The sequence below is a fragment of the Pangasianodon hypophthalmus genome, chromosome 9 (genome assembly GCF_027358585.1).
Source record: "Pangasianodon hypophthalmus isolate fPanHyp1 chromosome 9, fPanHyp1.pri, whole genome shotgun sequence".
Taxonomy (NCBI): domain Eukaryota; kingdom Metazoa; phylum Chordata; class Actinopteri; order Siluriformes; family Pangasiidae; genus Pangasianodon; species Pangasianodon hypophthalmus.
This window is the reverse complement of record NC_069718.1, coordinates 28,154,198-28,175,552: the sequence shown is the minus strand read 5'-3', so window position 1 is coordinate 28,175,552 and position 21,355 is coordinate 28,154,198. Positions and strand designations below refer to the sequence as shown.

At 39.1% G+C, this 21,355-nt stretch overlaps 1 protein-coding gene across 2 annotated transcripts; it reads left to right on the top strand.

Moving 5' to 3' along the window:
- The first annotated feature begins 5,467 nt into the window (after positions 1–5,467).
- On the top strand, positions 5,468–18,250 carry LOC128318876 (NLR family CARD domain-containing protein 3-like). Of its 2 annotated transcripts, none has more exons than XM_053236995.1 (8): positions 5,468–5,536; positions 5,734–5,855; positions 6,316–6,438; positions 9,092–9,146; positions 9,316–9,520; positions 9,809–11,579; positions 13,349–13,522; positions 15,726–18,250. In XM_053236995.1, exons 2-8 carry the CDS (start codon positions 5,803–5,805, stop codon positions 15,973–15,975), a joined length of 2,631 nt encoding a protein of 876 aa, XP_053092970.1. In that variant the 5' UTR covers positions 5,468–5,536; positions 5,734–5,802; the 3' UTR covers positions 15,976–18,250. The 2 variants fall into 2 exon arrangements, with proteins under 2 accessions (XP_053092970.1, XP_053092969.1); XM_053236994.1 differs by having other exon boundaries at positions 5,490–5,536; positions 5,675–5,855.
- Positions 18,251–21,355: the final 3,105 nt, after the last annotated feature.

Below are 21,355 nucleotides of genomic sequence, written 5' to 3'. Positions count from 1 at the left end.
AAACCGGCAGTGACACAACAAGTTTGCACTTTATTAGTTACACCTGAACACCTGCTCATTATCCAATAACAAAACCAGAACACAAATAATAAAGACCTTTCTATTATCCAAGCTTTTATTTTTAGACAGGAATTGAGGTTAATGAACAATTCTGCTAAGGACAATGGTAAGAAAATATGGCCTTGTGGAGATGTTGGGATTTCTATTGGTGATGAACCAAGAACTCATCCCAGGAAGACTTTTAGTCATTAACTGCTTTTATAAGAACCAAAACATGAGAATTATTAATGTGTAAACCCCTCAGATAGAGCTGGTGAAATGAGAATATTTTATAAATTATATGAAGTGTTAAATGTGAGATATAATATTATTTCATGTGGAGATTTCAATCCCATTACACATGAAAAGGATAAATTCCCCAATACAAACACATCACTATCCAGAGAAGGGAAACTACTCCAAAATGTTTGTGAAACACATGAACTGAAAGAGTCTTTTAGACAGAAATTCCTTCAGGACATTGGTTTCACAGTTTCGACTCAAAAATAATAATAAGAAGAGACAGAATGTCCAGCTCTAAACCATCCGAGTAGCACATTACAGACCTGATCACTCAGTAGCCTCGGATCACTGATCTGTGAAAGTGAAGCTAATGATGGAGTCACACGGCAAGAGAAGCTTCTGGAAACTAAATCCCACATGTTTACTACATAAAGAAACTACAGACCAACTGGCAAAAGAAATTCAACCAATAAAACTATTAAAAGATTTAATAAAATGTGGGAAGTTTAAAAAACACATAACAACCTTCTTTAAAGGAAAATGTAAGTGACTTAACAAAGCAAAGAAGGACTAGCACAGCAAACTTCTCTCAGAATCTGCTGAACTTCAGTCTAAACAGAATAGAAATGTGGAGGAAGATGATTGTGTGTAGAAAATGAAATGGGAGTTAACAAAGCTAAACGAGGATTTCTTCTGAAACGTTCAGTTGCAAGCTGGCCTGGACACGACCTCCACCGGAAAGCCATAGAATGGTATTAAAGACTGAGAAACCGCAGGGAAAAGAGGAGCATAAAGGCCCTCAGAGAGAATGATGGAAATATAATCGAGGATGAGGAAGAGAAAAGAGAAAGAACTCTACAGAAATGCCAAGATGCCACATGGAGAAGAAATGCAATGCCAAAGAGAATTTCAGATTTTCTATCTACATGGCCAACTTTAAAAACTAGTGGCATGCAGCATTGAGGAGAGCCAATAGATGGAAAAGAAACGCTAGAAGCAATAGTGCAGTTAAAGGAGGGGAAAAGTCCGGGAGCTGATGGGCTTCCAGCTGAGTTTTCCAAAGCTGCAGTTAAACACATTGCACATCTCCTAACTGACTTCTACAACCAAGCCATAAAGGGAGGGATTTGAAATGAATCTCTGTAGCAGTGTGTTATGACACTAAGATTTAAGAAAGGTGAGCTCTGTGTCTGTGGGAAGGACACAAGGCCTACCGGCTGTTTCAGGCGTCGCTGCGTGTTGTGCTGGATGGAGCTTGACTGCCCTCGTGTGGCCAAACCCAGGAACTGCAATTTCCCACAATCACTATTCTGTTATGAAGTATTTTATGGAGGTGTTTATAAGTCTACACTTGTAGTAGTTAGCCAAATATAAATACTTATAAATACTTTTATTAGATAAATGACACCAGTCTAAGTTGAAATTTTCGTGTTTGAGTGTAAAATCTCTGTATATTCATTAGTAAAAGGGAATGTTTTGTCTTGCTCTTCCTCTTTTTTTCTTCCATGATTTTCTCTCTCCTATCCAATCCGCTCCTCTATTCATGGCTTGTGTCTCATTTTTACAGAAAGCTCTTTTGAATTTGTTTCCTAGTTCAATGGCCTCAAGTCCTCCAAGCTCTTTTAGTTTGTAGAAAAGTGTTGGTGTTGTTACTTCCCTGTTGTTCCCCAGATAAATCCCACACACATGTGATTTAGTTTTGTTAGACATGCATTGTCAGGAGGAAAAGCAGTGGCTAAGAATAGGAGTTTAGAAAGAACAACAGTCTTCATGATTTGGATTCTAGTTTTAGAATGAGATCTTTTCCAAGTCTGGGTTTGGGATTTGATTTCCTGCTCCTTTTTTCCCCAGTTGTGTTCAGTGCATTTGGTGTTTGTAAGAGTCAGAGCCAGTCATTTGATTTCTTCTTTAATTTCTAGATTTAGCAGTGGAGCAGTGCTGCTGTCCATCCACACTGCTTCTGCTTGATTTTGATTTCATCTAGCCCCTGACGTTTCTTCATACTATTTCACAACTTCATTTGTGGCCTCTAGTCTGATTTTGAATAAAAACACTTATATCATCCGCATATGCAGTGATGTTGCTCATTTTGACTGCTGCTGTTCTGACTCCTTGTATTCTTGGCTTGTTTTTTTGTTTATATCATGTGCATTTATAATCAGGTCTCTCACTGTTCTGAGGTTGTCCCTCGTGTATCTTCCTTTAATCACACACATCTGCTCTATTTCTATAATCTTATTTAAAGTGTCCTGCATCCGGTTTGCAATTATTTTAGCCAGGATTTTATCATCTATATTCATCAGACTTCTCTGTCTCCAATTATCAAAATCATAAGTTTCTCCTCTTTATATATTAGTGATATCGCACTATGATGAAATGATTTATTTAATGTTCTCTCCTGTAATCCTTTATTCTACAGAGCCGCTGAGAGATCTGCAATGTCTCTCCTACAGGCTCTGGAAAGTTCTGCTGGTAATCCATCAGGTCCTGGACTTTTCCCATTGTTTATCTGTGAGATCACTTCTATCATTTCATCTTCACTGTCCTCTAGATGTAGTAAGTTAGTGTATTTTAACGTTGGCCATGTCGCTATAAGAAGTGAGTTATTTTATTTTCTTCTATATTTAGTTTTGATGATGTGCCATTGCATTTTTTCCTTCTTGTGTCTCTTGTTTTTCTCATTTTCAATAATATTTCCAGTGCTGTCTGATGCCTTTAATAGTCCTGTTTTCTCTGAGTTTTTACTTGCTTTATTACATTCTGTGGGTTTTCTGTGTGATTTATATACAAGACCAGTCTGGAGCTGGACAGTAAACTAGGTTGAATGAATCGTGTTGTGACCAAACACCAAGAATAATTCCTAATCCATGTCAGTGTCAGTGGTGTGAGGTGGACCTAAGAAATGAAGAGGCAGATTCCTAACCCATGTAATTTTTGTTCATAACAGACATCTCTGCATTTTTATAACAAGTTTGTTCCACAGGAAACCAGTTTCTTGTCAGTGTTCATGTGTGGTAAATAAGTCCATTTTTGCACAATTATATACTTCTGACTTTTGCTGACTTCGTCTTTCTTCTGCTTTGGTGACAAAAGGTACATTTACCAGCTTCATCTCCCTCTGGACCTCTTAGGTTTTCCTCTATAATGCATCATTACCATCAACTCCATCATTAGCAGTTCCAGAAATCCCCAGACCATTTAAATGTTCAAATCAAATATTATCACAAGCGATGTGACTTCCTTTAGCTCTGCTTCTCCATCTCCTTCCTGACTGAGCACAAGCAAACCGTGACAGGAAATGAAAGATAAAAACTGAACAAAGATGCAGGCTGGAGGAGACTGACCACAGGCAGACTGAAAGGGATTGATTACAAGATATATGGAAAAGTGGGAAAGGGATTGATAAGACCTCTGGAAGAGTCGGAAAATAGTGCATATCAGTTTAGTATATGGAATTGTCTTTAAACGTAGAATGATTGCCGATTTCTACTTCACTTACCAGGACTCTTACTGTTTCTACCTTCCACAGTACTAGAACATTTTTTCCAACATTTTTCAATCCTGAAATCCTTAACTCACTTCACTGACTTTTCTGTCTGCTGTTCACCTATTTCTGTAGAAGTTCAGTGTAAAAGGAAACAGATTGACACAGAGCAAAAGATTGAGTAATATTAGTAAATGATGAGTAATTATGCAGTCTTCAGATATGATTATTTTTTTCTCCTCAGAAGACAAGAAGTTGAATGAAAAACCATGTAATATTCTCTCAATGATGGGCATCTCCTCTGCGTCCATTAAATGATCCCATTTACAAATCATATTCTAATTTTTACAAGGTAGCTCCACTGAGTAATAATACAAACAAACACAAATTCATAGAAAAAGGACAGAAAATAAAAAAAAGGTTTACAGATTTTAGAAAATCTAAACTTCTTTACAATGTAAACTGTTTCAAGCTGAAGAAGATGCGCAGAGAGGCGGGATGATGTGAAACATTATTTCATTGACGGGTTAATCACCCAGTCAGAGCCACGTGGATGCATCGCCTCTTCTCACATGACTTTTCTCCATTATCCCCAATTGCCCCTAAACTCACCCCCACTCAAACTCGCCTCTCATTTTAGGGGCTCTATTAAAACTCAGTGGGTTCAGGAGAGGCAGGTGAGACGATTCCTCCCTCTGGAACTCTATCAGGGGTGTCTCTGTTGGACAGTGTTACTTCTGAACAGAGACTGTTCTACACACTAATCATCTCATATTCCATTAGATTTGTTGTATTTTATTTTTGAACAATCAATAATTTTCTCATTCACAATTTTTTTGAGGAGGCACTGCCTCCCTTTCCTCCTCGGAGGAAATGTCCCTGGCCAAAGTATATGGAACATAAAATTATTCTGATAACAACAATAACACTACTACTACTACTACTACTACTACTACTACTATTTTATTTGTTATATAAATTTTAATATAATTTAGCGAGAATTTCACATGCTACATTATTATTCTAGGAATTTATATCTGGCAGTCTAGCTATATAATGTAACTTTTTATATGCAGAATAAGTGTGTAGCCTGCATGCAACTATACACATATTGTAAGGGTTAGATCAAGATTTTATTCCATAAGTGTGTTTAAGCAAACAGCGCTGATTCAGAGATTTGACACAGGCAGGTAAATCCAGGCTCATGAGATGATCAGACATCAACTGAACACCTTTATTTGTGAATCCTGATACACACACTCATTTGGTGGAACAAAAGAGGTTTTTTTTTTAGTGTTATATTTCTAAGAAATAATAAAGCGCGTTTGACAATAAATAAAAATATATACAGTAAAGGAAATCTTATTATTTTCATTATTTTTGTAAAATATTGGAATATGGAAGTTGGATAGCTTAATACATTTTCTATGCTGTAATTACATAATAAACAGATTGGAGAGAGTCCACTTTGAATATATAACAAGTTTCATAACGTGAAAATGCACTAATCTGTTTTTACTGTTTACTGTTTTACTGCAGAATCACTTAAAAATCCACCATTAAATATTGTTCAGTTACATAAACATTGCTTTCTCTCTCTCTCTCCCACACACACACACACACACACACACAAACACACATACACACACACACACGTCATACTGCCCTTCCCTCTCTGCAGAATAAACCGTTAGACGGAAGTGAAAGTAAATCACAGCAGCTCCATTTTGTGTCGAGGGGAAAATAAACCATTTCAGGAGTGAAAACACAGTGAGTATCTAAATCTAAAGCTATAATATATAAACACAGTGAGTATCTAAATCTAAAGCTATAATATATAAACACACTGAACTGACACTAGATGCAGAAGAGTTTTGTGGGTTTGTACTGAAGGTTTAATGTACACAGGTTGTTTTAGGACTTGATACCGTGACTATTTCCTGTAAGAGAACTCTGTGCTGATACAGGGTTTGATTTAACACACCGATGTTGGAGTGAAGTAAACGTGTGTCCTGCTGTAATCTGGAGAAGGAGACATGACCTCCAACATGAGTGTGTCTGGAAAACAAGACTTAAAGAAAGACGAGAGGTGAGTTACTTTTCCATTCACCAGCAATAAATACACACCGTCTCATGGGAACAGATCTGTATCTCTAAACACTCACTAGTTAACAGAGGAACTAAACTTTGCTTTAAGGTGTTTAAAAGCAATGAATATATCACTGATCTGATGTAAGAATAGTTTAGAGAAATCATTCACTGAGAGAAGAGTAAAAAGGACTGTGTAATGTGTAGCATAAGAGCAGCATAGCTTTGAGTCAGTGAACTCTACAGGCTTTAAGACCCAGCTGAGTCAGTTAGCTGTGATTGGGACTCCTGACATCAGAGTAATTCCTGAGGTATGAGGCGAGTCTCCTGTTTGAATAAGTGTGCAGACTGTAGCTGAATTAAAAAGATGGAATTCTTGGTGTTTAATGATGAACACATTGTTTAACAGTGCTGAGACAGCAGAGTATTAATTATTGCTGATATTTCTGTTGTAATTCTAGAATGATGGAGGGAAAGAGATCAGACTCACCAGAACCCAGCTGTGTGTCCATGAAGAGTGACCAGTCAATGGGACTTCCAATGACCTTCAGAGACAGAGACAGAGACAGTTCTACTGATGTGAGGTCAGTATAGTGAGGTGTTTTACGGCAGTGTTCCACCTGATCAAACTCACTCGCCTCATTATGAAGCCCTTCATGAGCTTTATCAGGTGTTGAAGCAGTAAAACACTAAACTGTGCAGTGCTGCAGCTCTCGGACTGGCAGTGAGGAAAACTGCTTTAAGAGTTCAGTTCAGCCTGCAGTCCCTGAGCTGGAGGGTCTGTGGTGCTACAGAAGAACATTTACACCTGGGAAATTAATGACCATTTAACTATTTTAATCATTCATTCATTCAAAAATTTGTTTCTAAATGTGTTAGTGTCAGTTAGGAAATCCTGAAATCAGTGTATTGTGTTAAGAGGAGAGTGTTAAAGGAGCAGTAATTGTTTTTTAAATGTACACATCACTTAGAAATTTGCAGACCATGAAAAAAATTGTCATGGCCTCAGCACAAGTGTGTTATGTGGCTGAAAAAAAAACCTGTTCTAAATCAGCCTTCATCCTTATCACAGCTGTCCTAAGGAGAGGAAAGAAACATCACCAAAGCCTGTAAGCTCTAGGGTTGCTACCTTCCATGAGGAAAAATAAGGGACAACAAAAAAAACAGGCATTATGTTTTCAGGTTGTCTGTCTATCAGAGATTTTCACTGACACATCGTTAAACTATTTTCCTGCTTCTACGGATTTACAATTGTGTTTTTACTGATAGAAGAATGATGATTTAACACTGTGTGGATTAATGAATAGAAAAAGGATATGGCGACTCATTTTTTTAAAAATTAAAATACTTTTTAAATATATTATATTTATGGATTCAAATGTATTGGATAGATGGTACGATTATTTATTTAGTCTTTTTAAATTGTAAAGTGACAAATCTAGAGAATGTAAAGTTGGGATATTAGATGGGATATTATCAGCATGATTAGGCTAATTTGCAATAAACCGATTAGTAGTACTACAACTGCTTGTTGTGCAATGATGTGTTCTCACTTAGCGTGTTCCCATCATTCCCTGCCCCATAACACTGATTTTGAGCTTCTGTACAATTTCTTGTGAAAGTGGTTTAATTTTAGTCACTAGTTTGTTTTTCTCACCTCTGTGTAGACTTAACTTAGTGTATGCATGAAACCATGTCCCCTTATTGACTCAATAAGAGACACAGCATTTACTTTTCAGTCCTGTATTATAAGGGACAGGTGGCAATCCTAGTAAGTTCCCAGTACAGCCAGATAATTCATGTGTTAGCAAAAATCACACTGTGCTTCATGGAAAAACAATATAAAATAAAAAGAAATGCAGTAACACCAGGATAAACACTAGCAGTGCTTTTCCAAGATGGAGTATTTTATTACTGATGAAGGAACGAAGCTGGACAGGGAATTAGTGATGCTGCTCCTGGACGGGTCTGTAAACACAATCTGTAAGCCTTGAACTGTTTCAGTGGCCTGCATTACATAACAAATCCAGTTTATAGATTTTTATCATGGATAAGGAATAATTAAATGCTTTGGATTAAACACCTTGATACTGTAATGTTAGATAACTATATAGCTATGCTAACAATGCTAATAGCAATAGGTTTAGCTGAAAACTCACTGAGAACTCGTAATAAATAAATAATGGTGCAATAAAAGCACTCTTGACCATCCTCATAAACCAATATTAATAAAAATAATCTTAATTTGATTAATTATTCGATTAATTTCACTTATTTCTAGTGCTATAACTTGGCATTCATGCTGCTTTTGGCTGTGTGAGCAAAAGCTAAATGCTAAAATACTAATATCAGCCACCTGGTGACGCGAAGATCAGAAGCTCACTGATGTAACAAGCAGAGTACCTGTGTAACATGATTAGACAATAATTCACTCAGCCATCCTGTATATAAACTAGCCTATAGCCATGCTAATCACTGTTATTAACAGCTAGTGAAAGTGTTTTAGCTATGAAAGAGAACCACAGATGTGCTCCAGTGTTGTCCAGCATTGAGGCGTCGAGTGAAACAAAATCAAAAAAGAAAAAATGAAAAATGAGCTAGTCAGCTAGAGGAAGATTTTCATTTTATCACCTACTTCTGTATAAGAGCTGTGTGCTGGGTAAATTATAAAGCATAATTAATGAAAGTCACTTGTTGTATAGAGAGAGAGCTCCTTACATCAGTTCCTTATTATTCTGCAGTGTCTTACATTTATGCTGTGTTTTATTGTTCTTACTACTCCACTGTTCATTATTATACATTTCCCCACTAATCTGTTATTCTATCATCATTATTCTGTAGTTAGAGATTTTTATCACCTAGATCTAAATAATAAAGTAAAGCAATGCCCTTAATAAAATAAACTGCCTCCTTCATTACTTGAAAGTGATGCCATGCTAATGCTAATCCTTGCTAATGATAGATGAAGTTTATTTGATAGTTGGGACTCAAGCTGAACTTTACTCTACAGGCCACCATAGATCCTGGGGCTTTGTGAACATGGGCGGGAATTGGCGGCGGGCTTAAGGAGTAAAAATCATAAATGTGGAACCACATACTTAACTGTTAGAGACCTGAACTTTAAAAAATGTACCTCGTGCACCTTTAAATATCTTCATCTTTGTATTTATTAGTGTGTGTTTTGCAGCTATGAATACATATAGTCCATATTACATGATGTGTTTTGTTTGTTCACAGACCACAAAAGAAGAAATCAAACAACAGCAGAAATCAGTTGGAGTCCATATTCAAGGTGTGTGTGTGACTTGTGTTGTTTTATCGATGTACAGCAGCATTATGGGTGATCAGACAGTTGTAACTGTGGTAATAGACAGAGTTTTTTTTTCTTTTCCTAAAATTAAAGCATCTCTTACTGTGTACCATTATAATATTTAGATCTGTTACTGTGTGTTTCTAACCAGGAGCTGGAACACAAAGTCATCACTCTGATAAAGAATGAGCTGAAGAGGTTTAGGAAGCTCCTGAGTCCAGATTACCCAGCATGCACTGAGAGGGAGGTGGAGGATGAGGAGGATCTGCACAGTGTCAGAGAGGGAGCACTGAAGATCACACTGCACGTCCTGAAGAACATGAACCACACAGATCTCGCTAACACACTGCACAACAGTAAGAGCTCCGAGTCATGGCTTTATTCCATCAGATTCACTTTAGAGAGAGGAAATTGTTTTAGATATTAACACTTTTAGTTTTAAGTTTGATTTCAGTATCGTGTACATCTGGTGCTTTTCTGTTCTGTTCGTGGTCCAGCTTGTGGTTACTCTGTAGAATGGTCCTGTTCCTTCAGTAATATTTAGTACATGAATCAGGAATGAACAGCAGCATTTGAAAGAATTTTACATTTTATATTGTGCTCAGTGATTTTGCATTAAAACGTGTTATTACTTTGTTTATTAGAGTCTGTGGCCTCTGTGTATCAGCCAAAGTTGAAATCCAACCTGAGAGAGAAGTCTAAAAGAATTAATGAAGGAATCTCACAGCATGGAAGCTCAGCGCTTCTGAATGAGATCTACACAGAGCTCTACATCACAGAGGGTTGGAGTGGAGACGTCAATAATGAACATGAGGTTAGACAGATTGAGACAGCGTCCAGGAGACCAGCAACACAGGAGACACCCATCAAATGTAATGACCTCTTTAAAGACAAGACCATCAGAACTGTGCTGACTAAAGGAGTTGCTGGAATTGGAAAAACAGTCTCTGTGCAGAAGTTCATTCTGGACTGGGCTGAAGGAAAAGCAAATCAGGACGTCTTCTTCATGTTTCCACTTCCCTTTAGAGAGCTGAATTTGATGAAGCAGAAAAATCTCAGTCTGATGAATCTTCTTCATCACTTTTTCCCAGAAATGAGAAAACTACAATTAATAGACTCTTACAAAGTGGTGTTGATCTTTGATGGTCTGGATGAGTGTCGACTTCCTCTAAATTTCCAGAACAATGAGAGATTGTGTGATGTGACAGAGTCAGCCTCAGTGGATGTGCTGCTGACAAACCTCATCAAGGGGAATCTGCTTCCCTCTGCTCTCCTCTGGATAACCTCTCGACCAGGAGCAGCCAGTCAGATACCTCCTGAGTGTGTAGACCAGGTAACCGAGGTACGAGGGTTCAATGATCCTCAGAAAGAGGAGTACTTCAGGAAGAGGATCAGTGATCAGAGCCTGGCCAATAAAATCATCAGACACATGAAGTCTTCAAGAAGCCTCTACATCATGTGCCACATCCCAGTCTTCTGCTGGATGTCAGCCACTGTTCTAGAGAGAATGTTGGGTGAAGCAGAGAGTGGAGAGATCCCCAGGACTCTGACTGAAATGTTCACACACTTCCTGATCTTTCAGATCAAACACAAGGACCAAAAGTACCATCAGAAATGTGACCCTGATCCTCAGCAGACCAGAGAGAGTATCCTGGCACTGGGAAAACTGGCTTTCCAACAGCTGGAGAAAGGAAACCTGATCTTCTATGAGGAAGACCTGAGAGAGTGTGGCATTGATGTCAGAGAAGTGTCAGTGTACTCAGGAGTGTGTGCCCAAATCTTCAGAGAGGAGTTTGGGCTTCACCTGGGGAAGGTGTTCAGCTTTGTACATCTGAGTGTTCAGGAGTTTCTGGCTGCTTTATATGCAGTTTTGTGCTTTCATTTTAGAAAAGCAAATGTGATAGTGAAGCAAAGCACTGGAATTTTTAGTTTATTCAGAAAACCAAACATGTCTGATTTCCTCAGGAGTGCAGTGGACAAGGCCTTACAGAGTGAGAATGGACACCTGGACCTGTTTCTCTGCTTCCTTCTAGGTCTCTCCCTGGAGTCCAATCAGACTCTCTTACGAGGCTTAATGCCACAGACAGGAAGCGGCTCTCACAGCAAGCAGGAAACAGTCGAGTACATCAAGGAGAAGATCAGGGAGAATCCATCTCCAGAGAAATCCATCAATCTGTTCCACTGTCTGAATGAACTGAATGATCATTCTCTAGTGCAGGAAGTACAAACTTACCTGAACAGAGGTTACTATTGTCTTAGTTTAATCAGTCTCTCTCCTGCTCAGTGGTCAGCTCTGGCGTTTGTGTTACTGAACTCAGAACAGGAGCTGGATGAGTTTAATTTGAGGAAATATGACCCATCAGAGGAATGTCTTCTAAGGCTGCTCCCAGTGGTCAAAGCCTCCAGAAAAGCTGTGTGAGTATTTTTATTTATAAAAGTACTGTATTACTGCATGGATTGTTATTTTAATGTAACACTGAACTGCACTGTTTGGGTTAATGCTTGGATTAATCGTTACTCTAATCATCTTTAAATAAACACATTTTACACTAACCTTTTATGTCTGTACTGAGGGCTGGGCGATATGGACAAAATCTTATGTCACAATATGGATAATAACTTCCTTTCAAAATGGCGACTCGCCAACACGGTTAATCACACACATTCAATGGCTCATGTACAAATGCTTTTCTCCCCTCTTGAGATAGACAAAAGTGCAAAAATAAACAAAACCTTTTACATAAACTTTTTAATAAGCTTCCTTTAGCGTGGCGACAGTATCCAGAGGTAATCACAGTCAGGCCTTCAACTTAGCACACACATGTTCGCATGTGTCGTAGCCGGAGCTTTGGCGCCGTCGTGAGTGTGTGATGTCATACACTAGCAACTACTCCATCTCACATGTAAGCTCTTAAAGGAATGGCGCCTCTGATGAAGGATGCGACTGCTACAGCACTGACACTATTCAGTAGAGTTTTTACCGTCTCACTACCAATGATTTTGGACCTACTGCTGACCCGGCTATATATATATATATATATATATATATATATATATATATATATATATATATATATATATATGTATATATATATATATTCCATCTTCTGTAAAATTTATGAAAAAAGTGTCTATACAAAATAACTGCATGTATTTAAGAACTAAAAAGCTAAATACCCACCTCTTCCATGAACACTTGAACTAACTCATAACTTGTCCCCACTGGAAGAAAAAAAATTATAATTATATATTGCCTATAAATTATATTTCCTCATTTGTAAGATGCTTTGGATAAATGCACCTGCTAAATGAATAAATGTAAATGTAAATACATTTCTGAATTAAACACCAGTGAAAGGCACGTTTTCTTTTCTCCTTTTATTTGAAAGTGACATTAAAGAGAACTATCACAAATTAGAACACGAAAAACATAACAATATGAATACAAAATATAAAAAGTAAATATTAAAACACTATTTCCCTTCATTTAACTTTTAGGTACAAGTTCCTCATCTTTTGTTCTGTGTAACACAGTGTTGTGGGGAGTTTCACTCTGTCCTGCTCCTCCATGCTTGTTTTTTTCTCACTAATTAAGTCATGGCTGAGTCCCACCCTCCAGTTCAGTCTCCTCTATCATACGACCCTGTCCTCAGAAGCGCGAGCACACCTGTTCCCCATTTCCCCACTGACTGCTACCTGTATAAATAAGCTACACGCGTCTCCACACAGAACTGGATTATTGTGTGTCTGTCTTGGAATTATTGGAACTATTTCATTGCAATTATTCTCTGTGGGTTTATCAGCTCAGACCTGGTTTGTTTATTGGCTTTGATCTTGTTCTGTCCTTCGGATTTTACGGACTTCCTGGTTCCTGACGTCATCGTGCTGCGGGTAACGAGACTGTGTTCACTGTTGTGGATTTATGGCGGTGGATTTAGTCTATGACTGTTCTGTGTACACGACCCTATAGACTGAGACCTGGAGTTTCTGTTCTTGGGGGTTTTTTGCTACCGAGTGTTGTGAGTTTTATGTGACTGTGATTTTGTCATTAAGCTTCATTAAAACTCTTCAACTTTAACTTCAGCTCCTAACTATGCATCTGGGTCTTTTAAACTTTAGCTGTATTATGGCTGTGTTTGTGTGTTTGAGATCAGTGTTCTGATATTTCATCATTTCTCTTCCAGGCTGTGTGTGTGTAATCTGACAGAGGAAAGCTGTAGAGTTCTGTCCTCAGTTCTCAGCTCAAGGTCCTCCAGTCTGAGAGAACTGGACCTGAGTAATAATAAACTACAGGATTCAGGAGTGAAGCTTCTCTCTGCTGGACTGGCGAATCCACACTGTACACTGGAGAAACTGAGGTATATACACACACACACACACACACACACACACACACACATACATACATACATACATACATACATACATACATACATGCTTAAGGTAGATGGGCAGCTTCATTAGTGGTTTATAATTTTTTATGGTTTAAGTCTGTAATGCTCGACTGGGTTCATGCTGCATTTCCTCTGAATAGCAAACACAGTAAACAGAAAAGCTGTAATTCTTTTGTTTAAACTGAAAAACACTAAACTCACGGTTCTGTCGTCTGTCATTTTGTGTAATTTGTACTTTGATTAGACAATGTGTGCTCAATCTAGAAAAAAAAAAGTTTCCTCTCCAAACACATTTTAGGGAAAAATAATGAGAGTAAATAATCCTCCTCAGTCATGTTCATTACACTCACAACTGCGTCTGTAACACGACTGCTGATGACGTATACCGGACACATCACTGAAATAGGATAAAAGATTATAGCTCTAATTAAACTCAAGTGTATGAGGTGTCACTCCTTGTAATCACAGAGACAACCTTAAACCACACCTCGCTCAGATACAGCAGATGGGATGATACATGAAAGCTAAGCTAAACGCTATCCAGGTGAAGCTAGCCACGCTAACAATGAGCATGAACTCAATAAACTCAAATCAACTAGCTAGAGTCGGGTGTGAAGAGCAATTCTAGTGCTGCTAGCAGACACGAAAAACTCTATATTCAGTGGAGCTTAAGCTAGCGGATTATGAAGATAAGAACAGGAGATGTAGCATCTGTATTATTGGGCTGAGTGAGGGTAACGAGGGTGCCAATGCTATCCAGTTCCTCTCATGATCCATACCCCAATGCCTCTCCTCTCTGCACACCGGATCTACAGCAACGCAGTAACCAAACGAGGGGAAAATTGCACTTTGATTTTCAGTGTTCATTATACAACCCTCCAAGCCATTCTTCATGCTGCTAAGAAAGAGCCCCTCTTCACTAATGGAAGAACAGTCTGCTTCACCTCTGACTACAGTAACTACATGGTGAAGCGACGCCTGGTCTTCTCCCAGGCCATGTCCACGGCATGAGCTAAAAGTGTTGAGTTTTTCCTACTCTATCCTGCCACACTGAAAATCACAGATGGCCCACTTTTGCAGAGGATTTCTTGACCTCAGCAGCAGCAGTGCCGAGCAGAGCCGCTTCACCATCAACCACCGAGCTGGCCATGGATGGCTAGGCTAACAATGCTTCTGGTGTGGTGCTGCAGCATTTTTCAGAGCTTACTGGACTTGTTTAAGTTAGCTAGGCTAATGGTGCTACAGAAACTGATAAACGTTTCAGTTTCATACTTCATATTGCAGTAAATTAGCTTTTCTTTTTTTTTTTCACTGGACTCTGGAGGATGATAGACACCAGTTTCATGCATAGTATTTCTGAAGGTTCTGGACTGTCCTCCTAGCTGTCTGAGCCGGGTTAGATCAGGCTGGGCTAGGCTAATTGCTAGCTTCGGCCTGATAGGATAAGGATGCTAGCATTGTGATGTTATAAACAGCCGCTGATAACACATAGGCCAGGCTGGCTCTAGCTCACTGGGGTGAATGTGCTCAGACTGGGCCTGCTAAGGCTAGCTGGGTTAACTATATGGTGGAGAACTGATTACCTCCTTTTTTCTTTTATAAATGTTAAAGTTTAAGTTATTGGTTAGTTTAAAGTGTTGGACTGGATCCTTCCTGGCTGCTCCATATTCATACAGAGTCATGATCCATTCTGGGCTTCTTATTAAGTTCACATTTTTGTAATTTCTTTTGAGTTTTTGTGTCTCATGTTCTGGCTTGTCGTTTGTGTTATTTCTGTGTATGTGTTGTCTAGTGTGTGGCTGGAGCTTGTTCTGTCTACTGAGTTTTTGCAAAGTTGGTAACTTTAACTGGTTCCTGACGTCATCGTGCTGCGGGTAACGAGACTGTGTTCACTGTTGTGGATTTATGGCAGTGGATTTAATCTATGACTGTTCTGTGTACACGACCCTATAGACTGAGACCTGGAGTTTCTGTTCTTGGGGGTTTTTTGCTACCGAGTGTTGTGAGTTTTATGTGACTGTGATTTTGTCATTAAGCTTCATTAAAACTCTTCAACTTTAACTTCAGCTCCTAACTATGCATCTGGGTCTTTTAAACTTTAGCTGTATTATGGCTGTGTTTGTGTGTTTGAGATGAGTGTTCTGATATTTCATCATTTCTCTTCCAGGCTGTGTGACTGTAATCTGACAGAGGAAAGCTGTAGAGTTCTGTCCTCAGTTCTCAGCTCAAGGTCCTCCAGTCTGAGAGAACTGGACCTGAGTAATAATAAACTACAGGATTCAGGAGTGAAGCTTCTCTCTGCTGGACTGGCGAATCCACACTGTACACTAGAGATACTGAGGTATATACACACACACACACACACACACACACACACATACATACATACATACATACATACATACATACATGCTTAAGGTAGATGGGCAGCTTCATTAGTGGTTTATAATTTTTTATGGTTTAAGTCTGTAATGCTCGACTGGGTTCATGCTGCATTTCCTCTGAATAGCAAACACAGTAAACAGAAAAGCTGTAATTCTTTTGTTTAAACTGAAAAACACTAAACTCACGGTTCTGTCGTCTGTCATTTTGTGTAATTTGTACTTTGATTAGACAATGTGTGCTCAATCTAGAAAAAAAAAAGTTTCCTCTCCAAACACATTTTAGGGAAAAATAATGAGAGTAAATAATCCTCCTCAGTCATGTTCATTACACTCACAACTGCGTCTGTAACACGACTGCTGATGACGTATACCGGACACATCACTGAAATAGGATAAAAGATTATAGCTCTAATTAAACTCAAGTGTATGAGGTGTCACTCCTTGTAATCACAGAGACAACCTTAAACCACACCTCGCTCAGATACAGCAGATGGGATGATACATGAAAGCTAAGCTAAACGCTATCCAGGTGAAGCTAGCCACGCTAACAATGAGCATGAACTCAATAAACTCAAATCAACTAGCTAGAGTCGAGTGTGAAGAGCAATTCTAGTGCTGCTAGCAGACACGAAAAACTCTACATTCAGTGGAGCTTAAGCTAGCGGATTATGAAGATAAGAACAGGAGATGTAGCATCTGTATTATTGGGCTGAGTGAGGGTAACGAGGGTGCCAATGCTATCCAGTTCCTCTCATGATCCATACCCCAATGCCTCTCCTCTCTGCACACCGGATCTACAGCAACGCAGTAACCAAACGAGGGGAAAATTGCACTTTGATTTTCAGTGTTCATTATACAACCCTCCAAGCCATTCTTCATGCTGCTAAGAGCGAGCCCCTCTTCACTAATGGAAGAACAGTCTGCTTCACCTCTGACTACAGTAACTACATGGTGAAGCGACACCTGGTCTTCTCCCAGGCCATGTCCACGGCACGAGCTAAAAGTGTTGAGTTTTTCCTACTCTATCCTGCCACACTGAAAATCACAGATGGCCCACTTTTGCAGAGGATTTCTTGACCTCAGCAGCAGCAGTGCCGAGCAGAGCCGCTTCACCATCAACCACCGAGCTGGCTGTGGATGGCTAGGCTAACAATGCTTCTGGTGTGGTGCTGCAGCATTTTTCAGAGCTTACTGGACTTGTTTAAGTTAGCTAGGCTAATGGTGCTACAGAAACTGATAAACGTTTCAGTTTCATACTTCATATTGCAGTAAATTAGCTTTTCTTTTTTTTTTTCACTGGACTCTGGAGGATGATAGACACCAGTTTCATGCATAGTATTTCTGAAGGTTCTGGACTGTCCTCCTAGCTGTCTGAGCCGGGTTAGATCAGGCTGGGCTAGGCTAATTGCTAGCTTCGGCCTGATAGGATAAGGATGCTAGCGTTGTGATGTTATAAACAGCCGCTGATAACACATAGACCAGGCTGGCTCTAGCTCACTGGGGTGAATGTGCTCAGACTGGGCCTGCTAAGGCTAGCTGGGTTAACTATATGATGGAGAACTGATTACTTCCTTTTTTCTTTTATAAATGTTAAAGTTTAAGTTATTGGTTAGTGTTACGTTCTGGGGTATGTCCGCGTGTTTTTTGTGTTTTGTTTTCTCTCCCTTTTCTCTCGCCCTCCCTCTCTTTCTCTCTCTCTCTGCAGCAGTCGCCTCATTGGATAACGTTCCTGTCTGTCTCAATTAACCCCGCTGATGTCATCGACCGTGACATCCAATCAACCTCTGACCCCGCCTATTTAAAACCCGCTGCCATTCATTCAGGAGAAGTCGTTGTTGTCCTGGTTACGTTAAACTAAAACGCTGTTGTATCTCTGTTTGTTCTGTGTAAAGTTACGCTGCCTTACTGTGTTTGTCCTTGTATGTCAATTGTTCCATGTTTCCCCGCTTTGTGCTAGTCACGTGTTTGTATGGTTACTTTGTTGTTTGTTACCCTAGTTGTGACTCTGTTAGTGTTGGGGAAAAGGGGACAGGTAAGTACGTCACGTGACATACATGGTGCAGCACGCAGGAGGTCCGTTTGTATTAGACACACTAGGTTAGGAGCGAGCACCACCCTCTGTACTTTTGGTTTGGCTAGTTAGTGTAGGTAGTTAGAGCATCCTGGATGCTGAAGATTTACTTTCTATCTTTGTTTGTAGTTAGGTTAGAGGGCTAAATAGGTAGACTTGTTTTGTTTTGTTCATTTCTTTGCTTTGGTGCCGCTCGCGTCCCTTTTTCCCCTTTGGTGTCCTTTTCTGTCTTACTGTAAATATAACCACTCTCACCCGACACTACACACTTCACTACTTGTATATTGATAAATAAATCACTTGGATTGTTTTGCACTACTGGTTACTGGTTACACCACTCATATTTTAATAATCAAATAAGTGTTATTCCCCACATACCCCCTAGACTAATTGGGGTTGTAACAGTTAGTTTAAAGTGTTGGACTGGATCCTTCCTGGCTGCTCCATATTCATACAGAGTCATGATCCATTCTGGGCTTCTTATTAAGTTCACATTTTTGTAATTTCTTTTGAGTTTGTGTCTCATGTTCTGACATGTCTTTCGTGTTATCTGTGTGTATGTGTTGTCTAGTGTGTGGCTGGAGCTTGTTCTGTCTACTGAATTTTCGCAAAGTTGGTAACTCCAGAGTTTGAGAGTGGGACTTGCATCTACAAAGTTGAAAACAGGCATCAATGTAACATGTGGTGGTTGTGGTAGCGGGTGTTTATTTTTCCAGCATTTCCAGTATTGCAATATATGTATTGGATAATGAGTCGACTTAATATTTTGGTTTGGAACTGTGGCAGATTGAACGCTCCCCACAAACAAATCAGTACTTTAAATCTACTTAATCAGAAAAGAGATAGATATTGCTCTATTATAGGAGATGCATCCATTGTGTTTGTCATCTAACCAATAAGTTTTATCATACAATCAAATTTTCATCATTTGACACAAAAACCAAAGGAGTAGCTCTTGTAGCTACACGCAATCTTAAAATAAAAGTGCTGGAAACGTGGACAGACCTTACAGGTAGGATAACAATTTGCTAAGATAACAATTTTTCTGCTGTTGAGGTCTCTTATCTCTGCGTATGACAAAAACACATTTGATAAAACCTTCTATGATACAATTATCCAGAAAATACTGGTATTACCTGGTTATTCCTTAATAGTCAGTGGTGAATTTAACATGATATGGGACCCGGTGCTCGATAGTTCCAGCTTGTCAAGCTCACTACAGCTATGCATTCCTGGGCTAGAAGCATATACATGTCACAATTTATCACTGAATTTATTAGCCTTAACAACGGCTCGGTGGAGGACCCTAGAGAAACACCACATGTTTTTGTTCTAATCTTTGTAAAGCTAAGTCTGCTAAACTACAAAGCCTTGAGGAAAATTCAGACTAGACTCTGTTACAACATAGCTTGTAGAACAAGTGGCACTGCAGAGAGACATAGTCAAAAAAGAAATAATGATATTCTAAAACAGCTTTCAGAGTTTCAGATTCACAGGACTAGACAGCACTACTACAGTATTTCCAAGGGGCCAGTCCTAGTCATCTATTGAGAATTAGAACTAATGAGCAGTTTACAGACATTCCTGCCATTAAGACTCCAAATGGGAATATTACCACTGATCCTAAAGAGATAAATGATAGTTTCCAATATTTTTATTCCAGCTTATACAAATCAGATATATTACTAGATCAGGATAGATGGGACAATATTGTAGGTAAAACCTCCCTCAGCTATCTAGCTTGGACTCAAGGGATTTGGATAACTCTGTTTCCTTGAAGGAATTGAAAGAGGCTGCTCTCGATATGTAAAGAGGTAAATCACATGGAATCCTCTGGAATTTTATGTCACCTTCTGGGATCAAACAGGCTCATTTCTCCTGAACATCATTAAGTACTCCATTGAAGAGGGCAGTTTTTTAAGGGGCATTAATACAGCCCTAATGTCCTTAATCTTAGAAAAAGATCCAGTTGATTGTGCCAGATACTGACCTCTCAGTCTTCTGAATTCTGTCCTTAAAATCTACACCAATCTACTCACTTTCAGCACCAAAATGCCAACATGTGAAATGTGATCAGACAGAATTTATGTTAGTCTAGATTTAATCAGATAATGTCAGATGTCTTCACATAATCAATGGTGTGGCACATATTAATGTTCCTGTAGCAGCACTCGATGCTATGAAAGGTTTTGGCAGGTTGGAATGGTGATTCTTATGGTCAGTCCTTCAGGGAAGGTTTTATCCATGTGGTTAAAGCATTATATGCCAATCCCTCTGCATCTGTGTTAATGGGAGAAATCTACTCTTCTCTGTTTCTAGTTTCTAGGTCATCACGCAAGGGGTGCCCCATTATTCCAGCACTTTTCACTGTTTCTCTTGAGCCTTTAGCTCAGATGATTCTCCAATCATCCAAGGTGCTACACATCTCTGTTCATGATACTCTCCATCACTTAGCCTTATATGCTGATGATGTGTTAGCATTTTGGAAAGTTTGGATGCCTATCTGGCTTTAAAATTAACTGCTCAAAATCTTTTACGATGAAATGAACCTGCCATAGCATCATTTATTCCAGCCACTATTCCCATTGTTCCACACTTCAAGTACTTAGCAATTGAAATTTTCCCCTCTCTCAGATTGCTAAACACAATTACTCTTGAGCTTTTACCAAGGTGCAGGACTCTCTAGATAGATGGATGAGCCTCCCCATTTCTCCTCATTTTCCAAAAAAGAAATGTTTTTTTTTAAAAATGTTTTTTAAAAAAGAACATTCTGCCCAGAACAAATTTTATTAGCTCCATAGTCCCTTTCTACCGCCCCCACCCCCCACTTCTGGAAAAAAATGTAACATTCTGTTGTTTCTAAATTCAATTGGAAGTACAAATGTCCCGATCTTCAACTCTCCACTCTGCAGAGGAGAGTGCTCTTCATTTTCTAAACAGTATGTGCCTGTGTGTGTTCGTTGTGTTTGTGTGTAGCAGATTATGTGAGTGTTTATACAAGTAGTATTTTTCCTGTTTTAATTTGGTCACATTTCTGAAGGTCACTGGAGGACTAGTGTCACTGGAGTTGTGCGCAACAGTGTGCTTTCAGTGCTGGTCCCAAGCCCGGATAAAATTGGGGAGGGTTGCATCAGGAAGGGGATCCAGCGTAAAAACTGTGCCAATGATCCGCTGTGGCGACCCCTCTGTCATTCTTGTACACTGCCCTGTACTGCATTGTTATGATGTTGATGTGCTTATTCAGAGAGAATGAATAAATAAATATTTGATCACAAAAAAATCCAAAACAATCCTCTTCTTTTGTTTTCATTTGTTTTTTTGCTTCATTTGTATCTTTGAAAG